The sequence below is a fragment of the Thermobia domestica genome, chromosome 15 (genome assembly GCF_964235325.1).
Source record: "Thermobia domestica chromosome 15, izTheDome1.hap1.1, whole genome shotgun sequence".
In the NCBI taxonomy this organism is placed as follows: Eukaryota; Metazoa; Arthropoda; class Insecta; order Zygentoma; family Lepismatidae; genus Thermobia; species Thermobia domestica.
The window spans coordinates 80,234,630-80,243,069 of record NC_137468.1 but is presented as its reverse complement, the minus strand read 5'-3'; the positions used below and the strand labels follow the sequence as shown (position 1 = coordinate 80,243,069).

The 8,440-nt window shown below is 32.4% G+C and overlaps 1 protein-coding gene across 1 annotated transcript; it reads right to left on the bottom strand.

The window, feature by feature from the left end:
- Positions 1 to 1,051: 1,051 nt before the first annotated feature.
- LOC145671540 (uncharacterized) lies at positions 1,052 to 5,350 on the bottom strand. The gene is made up of 4 exons (XM_081740729.1): positions 5,073 to 5,350; positions 3,991 to 4,207; positions 1,682 to 2,190; positions 1,052 to 1,367 (listed from the first exon to the last, which is right to left on the bottom strand). The coding sequence occupies exons 1-4, from the start codon at positions 5,348 to 5,350 to the stop codon at positions 1,052 to 1,054; spliced, it is 1,320 nt and encodes a 439-aa protein (XP_081596855.1).
- Between the last annotated feature and the right edge of the window lie 3,090 nt (positions 5,351 to 8,440).

Here is an 8,440-nt window from a genome sequence, read left to right as displayed (position 1 = left end):
TATAATAAGAATATAACTTGTGATTTACTCCATGCACAAACCCTGCGGAGGATGGGTTGTTTGTTAGAAAATTAAATTAGCTTCTTCAATCTGATATTTTAGTTGTTTTAAACATGTCCAACCAGCATCGAAAAAAAACACGTTTAAAACAATTTGTTTAAAACGTTTAAAACAAACTGAATAAAACAACAGCCCTCGTTTTAAACATGTTTTAAACACTTGTTTTAAACATTTTGTTTTAAACATATCAACCCTGTACTAAATACATCTACTACATAAAATCTGATCATTTCGTTAAATGAAGCACACATTTTCCAGAGAGAAGACTTACGTAATATGTTAGTTCTTCCGTATCTACAATAGAATATCCCAGTGTTTGCTGTTCTAGTCTTATCTATTGGGACACGTAATAATACTTCTGAAACATTTTGGACAGTCAATTTTACCGTTTAATAATTTGTGTAAGAACAACGGCTCAAACACCCATCTGCTTTTTTCTAATGTCTGAAAACAAATTTGTTACTTAGTCTTCATATGGGACTTCATAGGACGGTTTTCTTGTATGCAATCATTTAAAAAAAATTAAACTGTATATTTTCTATTGCATCAGAGTATTTAGTGACATTTGGTTTCCAAACAGTACAACAGTATTCTAATTTTGACCTCATATACGAAAAATATAATCCTATAAATGTTGATTTTTTGTAGAAATCCTATCCATCTTATAAATTAAACTGTTTATATATGCACTACTCGTTATGATTCCTCCCTGTTTCGCCTTTTCCTGTTTCGCCTTACATCCTTAAGCCGTATTAGAAAATATGTTGATAAACATCTTATCTTAAGGCGAAACAGGAATTCCTGTTTCGCCTTAATGTATGGTGCAACACGAGCAAAATTTCTCAAAGGGGAATTTTCTGCTCACGTTGGGAATTTCTACAAACGAAGAAAGCAAACTAGAAGATACTCAGTATATTTTCAGAATGATATATATAAATAAATCTAATTTACACTGCACATTATTATCACAAATGTCCAAACACCTGAAAGCTTATGATTCTAAATGAACATAATGTGACATTGCATTTACATATGATATGGTATCAATTTCACCTTTTTGTAGCCTTGTCTTTAATACTTGAATCTTCCTATTCAAACGCTTCCATTTAAGCTTCTTCTTCGTAACATTCCCAACTTCAAGTAGACGCATTTGCGACTCATTTTCACGTTGTTCTTGTTTCAGAAGATTTACAAAAGAAAATATGTCCAGATGGTCCCTTGACTCAGCCCTCTGCAGCTTGGAGTTCCATCCTTCTGCATGGTTTGTTGTCCGTTCCTCGTCATTATCGAAGTGGTTCCATAATATGCTGCAAAAATAAAAACGGACATAAATAGGGAAATATAATAAAATGAATGAATGAATGAAATAATAAAGTCCTGTTTTATTCTACTCTGCACCAAAAATCAATTGGCAGATCAAGAAATTTCTAAAGTGTTATTCAAGCGTGTTATACTCCGTAAGAAAATCTAAAGATTCAGCAAATAACAATTAAGTATAACCATAAATATAATCAAAAACCATATAACTACTTCTTCATATACAATTCAAATGAACAATAGGTGACAAAATATCTAAAATCTAATTAAAATCAACTAGAAGAACTTAAATACTTGCACTTACGGCGGGAAGACAGCATTATTATCATCTAACCAAGTGTCCACCAGGTAATCGAGAAACTCTTGTTCCTTTGGAAGGTTCATAGCATCCTCTTGTAGCTGCAGAAACACAACGTCTAACTGAGAAATTGGCACTAGTAGTAGCGCTGCTGCTTTTCGAATCCGTTTCCTCAGCTCAGAATTCTTCCGATACACGGTCGATAAACCCAAAGTTTGTACTTTCCTCCACAAAGCTTGAGCAAAATGGAAGAAACAGACTCTGATGGTTGCATTGGGAAACAGCTGTAAAGCATTCTTCTGAGCTTGCTCCTTCAGGATTTGCAATAGTCTAACATAAACAGCCTCTTCTTTACTGGGAAGCAAACAGAATATAAGCGGGAACGACTGTCCAAGATGCTTTCCATGTAAAGTATACAGTTGAGAAAATAGCCTAGGAACGATCTTGAATGTCCCGTCCATTGTTATTTTATCACAGCGACACAACATCTCAAGGTTCTCCACTGTACCAAACACCTGCAATGCAAACAAGGCATTCAACTTACTACAATTCTCTTAATATCACGTAAGATAATGTAATTCAGTACTCAACAGTTAAGAGCTTTCCTACCAACGAAATACAATAAACTTTTCATAATCAAATAAACAGCATCTAAATTATTTTAAATATTTAAACAATGTTTTGTTTGCCACCACACTTGCAGTAGTTGCTGATAACTTCTGAAACAGTATTCACAAGTTTCACAAAAATCATTAAAGAGTATTGACAAGGCGCCCCAATTGCGAAAATCAACTTTTAAGTTATCAAATTATAGCATTTTCTTATCAGGGGTCCTGTAACGCAACAAGAATAATGATCTTTTAAAAATGTTGCAGCCATTTGAATATTATTGATTTAAATTCAGTCTTCTAATCCTGTTTTATAGGAGATTTCCCCATCACCTACATAATTTTTTTGATATGATTGCACACTCCCAAACCAATGAATTTTATGCCGTTTACACCACTCTGAGTCAAATAGCTAATGTTAAGAATTCAAGATGTCATTTTCGTTCTTTCTTTTTGCCACATTAGTATGAAGAAAATTGAGAAACAAAGCACACTTTTTTAATGAGGCCCATGGAGTTAACTGTTCAAATACGTTTTTTAAAATTGATTCCTCAGCATCTATACACGCTTATTTATGTATTCCTGGCCGTTTAGTAGACCACTTGATGATGTAGATAATATTCGAAATTCAAGATGGCGCCATTTTTATTTCAGTTCAGTAGTTCACTGGAGTGCTAAAATGGTCCTATCCGTCTAAAAATCAAAATTTGATATTTCAAGAAACTACACTCTTTTCATATTGGATGTTCTGTAACTTAACTACTTTTTTTTTTTTTTTTTTTTTTTTTTTTTTTTTTTTAATGTTTCAGTCGTTCGGAAACTGTTCTATGGAAGACTATCCGTAACTTACTGATCTTTTTCAGGCTGATGATTCACTCCCTGAATAACGAACTTTTTTGTAGATAACTATGGTGCCAATAATAATTGTTAAAATCGAAGATACCAAACCGACAGTAAAATCCAATACCAACAGGAATTTCGACATTCATTATTTGCGTCATAGTATATTCTGAAAAACAAAATGCATTATCTGGGAGGGTGGAATCACACTGAAAAAAAAAGCTAAGTCACGGATAGTAATTCACAGTTGAGAAACTGATATTTTTTAAAATAATTTCCAAATGGCTGAAACCGTAATAATAATAATAATAATAATAATAATAATAATAATAATAATAATAATAATAATAATAATAATAATAATAATAATAACTTGAGTTACTTAATCCCCAATGTGAAAACAGTGCAGTTCCTTGAAAACTGAGTCTGAGTTTTTCAGAATAGAAAGAAAGAAAAGAAAGAAAACGGTATATAGACTTACTTGTCTTATAGTATGGTCTAAACAATATAAAATATTCATTGGTTCGAGAGTGTGCGATCATATTTAAATACATAAAAAAATAAAAATATGTGATGGAAATTTCCCCGTATGAAAACATTAGAAGATAAATTTAAATTTAAAAAAAACATTCAAATGGCTGCAACATTTTACAAATTATTTTTCTTGTTGACGTAGTCTCTGATTTAAAAAAAAAAAACAATGCTGTAATTTGATTAAAGCTTAAAATTATACTGAAGGTTGTTCTTTAAATTTTAAATGTCGCATACCTCAAAAAAGTACCCCATTATTAACAAGTTAGCAATAATGTAATATCTCTCCAACACATATTACTTCTTCAAGCTCTTGTATTTCAGTTGAATGCTTACCAAAATACGATTGTGTCCAAATCCCTCATCAACCATTAGAAGTTGCCTTCCATCCACAGTCTTGCTCCAAACTCCTTCCAAATTTACTTCGCTCATTGTTTGCGGCAATGCTGGACGAGCTGAAGCCCTCATGTTGTACAGACCAGCCTTTACACCATCAACAGTTGGGAAAACGGAAGCAGTATCTATGTCCAAATTTCCCTGAGCAAGTTCTTCTCTGTAACGCAAAGTTAATAAATAAATAAATCAGATAAAATACAATCATTTGTATAATATAAATTAAGAAGCGGTTTGCATACGTTAAATAGAACCACTTGCGTTGTCAGCTTTTAAATATTAGATAGGGCATGCTTCATTTCACATGCACAAGTTTTTTTTTTATCGCACACTATGGTTTGATTCGATTCAATTTGATAGAAGAAATTTAATTATTTGTTGTAACTCTTGCAGTAAAAAAAAAAATGTAATTCATAAGCATGCAAAAGCAAGTGCACAGGGATGAACCCAGAAGGGTTGGGCGATATCTCTCCTAGACCCCCCAAATAGAAAAAGACGTTGAAAATATTTGATGGTAATACGAGGAAAAGCAACACTCTAAGAACGATATGGTCTGAAATTAAAGGGTACGGAACACAGCACTAAACTTTCTCGCTACAATTTCTTAAAGTAAATCGTGTTAGGCTGGATATATTAAACATTTATTTGGGAAATAAGAATAAAATAATGTATTTGTGGATAACTTCATTTGAAGAAAATTTAGTCCGGAAGTAAACAAACCCCTTAGGGAGTATATTTTCAATGTGAGTAACTTATGCCATATTTTAGAGTAATTTATCAAATAATAGTTTATGAAATATGGACAAAATCGCCTGAGTCGTTTTTGAGAAAGATGGTCAAAACCCGCAGTAATATTTCTGGCCCTACCGGTAAAATACCATCAGTTGACACTTTTAGACGTGACATAGAAAATTATTGGTGGGACATGTCCCACCCGTGCCCCTCTAATGGCACTCATGAATAGAATGTGCACTGTAATTATTCCATTTTTCATACAATTAATATATAAAAATATCAGAACATACCTATATATTTTTGTGATGGGTGTTATTGGTTCCTCAGCAGACCTTTTCTTCATCTTGTCCACTACTGTCCTCGCTTCGATATGTGCAGTTTGAGGTTCATGATTATGCATACCAGACACAGTTTCTACTTCATCTTCAAGTAACACTACAGTGGCTTTACAACCCTCGTTGCATTTCCAGTAAGTCTTCGTGTTTCGTTTATAGTTAATGCGATACAAATAATTATCGTAAGAGAGGAGCTTTCCACCCCGTTTACTGCTTACAAATGACACAGACATAACGCCATCTATCAGTCGTGAGACTTCTCATAACCACTACTAGACACTGTCAAAGTCAACAAGAAACCAAGAAAAATTGACATATAGGCCGTATTATAATAGATCTCTGTTGAAACAAATTTCGATAAATGATTGGCTTTCCATTCTGATCGGACCAATCAGAATCCGCCTTTTGTAATTTTACGAAGTGTACATTTTAATGATAGTTTCGTGAAGTAAACTCCCTCCCTCTGATTGTTTATGTTCCTAGTAATATTCTCTCCTGAAACTAATCTCGTTAAATGATTGCCTTCCAAATACTGACTGAACCAATCACAGCCTCCATACTGTTACCTTAAGAAAATGAACATTTTAATAAGACACACTAAATATATTGTACAGACTCATTATAGTAACAAAAATTTATAATGAATTTTTATATATGGGCAATGCAATTAAAGTAGTTTCAACTTTTTTTCTTTTCCTTTGTATTTTAAAGTATTTCTGTAGGCTATTGTTATTAGTGTTATAAAATTTGTAACGTACCCTTTTACCGGTACTTTACATTGTTACTGTTTTACCGGTACTTTACATTGTTATTGTTTTACCGTTGTTTTGTTAAGTGGACCCCATTTAGTATAGTCTTGCCATTAGTTCAAATACATGTTTTATTTGTTTTTACGTGTTAGTGATTAACGTTAGTTATTGAATTGTTTTCTATTAATACAAGTCACCGCAGGGTTATTCTACAACTGTACACTACATTCACATATAACTAATATCAAACACAAAGGATTGTTGACATCGTATAAAATCATTCTAAATGTTCTAAGTAAAGTCTATTACGTGTTTATATTGCCATAATAACAGAAAGATTCTTTATTCTCTAAATCTTACCCCGTGATGTTAGTAAGTTGAGTCGGTCGTTGGTATGTTTGTATTTTGTGATGATTACATAATCAACCATCGATAATCGATGTTTATTTATTGCTTGCGCGTTCCATGCTGGGTAGAAAAATAAACATGGCACGTACAGCTTTTACGCTCTGAAGAGGTGGGGGGCGTCTATTGGATCATCAACACTTGATGGAACGGAGAAACTAGGTAATATACATAAATACTTTATTTTTAGCTTGAGTAATCATTTGTGTAGTTAAATATATTATATATATAAATACTTCATTGAGTTTTAACATTTAGGAAATTAATTATGATAAAATGTTAGTTATTATAATAAGAGAAATACGGTGTAGCCTGGGTTATGTAGTTGCCAGGTAATGCATGACGCTCTGCCATAACGTGTGGAAGTGAGATTAATGACGCCGTAGGAACTTCAGGAAAACTCGAAATTTGAAAGCCTAAATTGGCAGTTTAGGACCAACGTGTATAAAATTTCTTATTTGGACTAACCTATGATAAATTAGACAAAAGAAATTTCCTGAAGTCCTATCTAAATTATTGATAACCTGATTTGGAACGACGAAGCGTCATTATTACCATGATCTCTTCGCCATAAACGTGGAAGAATCTGGTAGGTTTGTTGTGTTGTTGGCAGAGGCATTCTGGAGCCGGCCCCTGCGTTTGCACGGAGAGGTAGGATCTAGGACAGTCTGGACTTGCTACACAACTCATAACAGGTAACGTTAAAGTTTACCTTCTTCCTTTAGTGGGAATTATTCCGAACTGAACTACCCTAATACATGGTACCAGTTGCGTTTTAAACTCTGGAATATTGGACGATATTAATTGCTAAAATTTTACTTCATTGGTACTCAAGTAATATGACAATCATGTGTGAATAGTGCTTTTTGTTGCGTTACGCATCTACTAGTCTTATCGTAATATTATCGCTAATCCGCTAATATTATTATCAAAATTTCTATTATGCATTAGTACGACTATAGAATTAGCTTCCAGTACGAAAATTTTACTGGCTTAATTCAATGACTTAATTCGAAAGTTTAGGTTAGCTTCGGTATGGTGAAATAACTTGTCGTTTTGTCTCTTCTGAGTAATGTGATGTATCAATTGATCCATATAATTAAATGAAATACTAATAGTATGATAAGGAGGGTACTAAACATTTTTTTTGTATTTATTTCATCTTCATTTGTATATAGTACATATTCATTAATAGAGATAATCAATGTAGTGTTTGTAAAATGTGACCCATGGCATAGGAGCCAGTATTATAATATGCTACACATGTTTGAGTTATGAAACGATTCCCAAAGTGGAATGATGATGTAGTAGACGTATGGGCACGTGCAAGGAACATTTTATGCTATATTATTTCTAATTATTAATTTGTACTCTCCTGAGTTTAAATGAATCATAAATGGATCAATGCCTAATAATATGAAATAGTAGTAGCCAAACATCGCATGAATATTGTCTCACTAAAATATAGTAACTTATATTGATATGTTTGATCTAAAATATTAACTTATGTTGAGATGTTTGACCTGCCAGAAGACGCTATTAATAATGTAATGTATCATGTATCTGTTTATAGTTTTTTTTCCTTTTCTTCCTTGTACTGGAAAGCTATGAATATGTAAATTTTGTTACAATACTAACGTGGTTACTGAAATCTATGTAGTCATAAAATGTGAAAACTGAAACAATACAAAGTTAAGATATTTAAAAGCTAATAGATTCTGAAATCCATAACCTTTGCAAATTGTAATTCGATTTTTTTTCTTTCTTTTAATCTTCTTTCTTCGAATCAATAAATGATAATCTCCATTTTTGAATTTATAATTCCATTCCAGAAATTCATATTAAACATCTAGATTATTTGATAGTATTAAGGTGCGTTTTAAGTTTGTGTCGAACATGTGCTAGATTGCACATCGACTAAAATCTCATTGAGGGTCTACCGCTACAGCAAGAACCTGTGATAAATGTTAAATTCTTGTTCCGCGTGTGAATTAGAAATCATTATAAATTTTCATTTTGATTTTTAATATTGTTTTAAGTCAGTCAAGCTACTAAATCTAAAATACGTTGAATTTATTTTTTTTTCTTTCTCAATCCAATCTAAGATTTTGCTTGGTATGTTTTCATTTATTTTATGGCCCTAAAATAGGACGTTTCAAAATTGGCAAT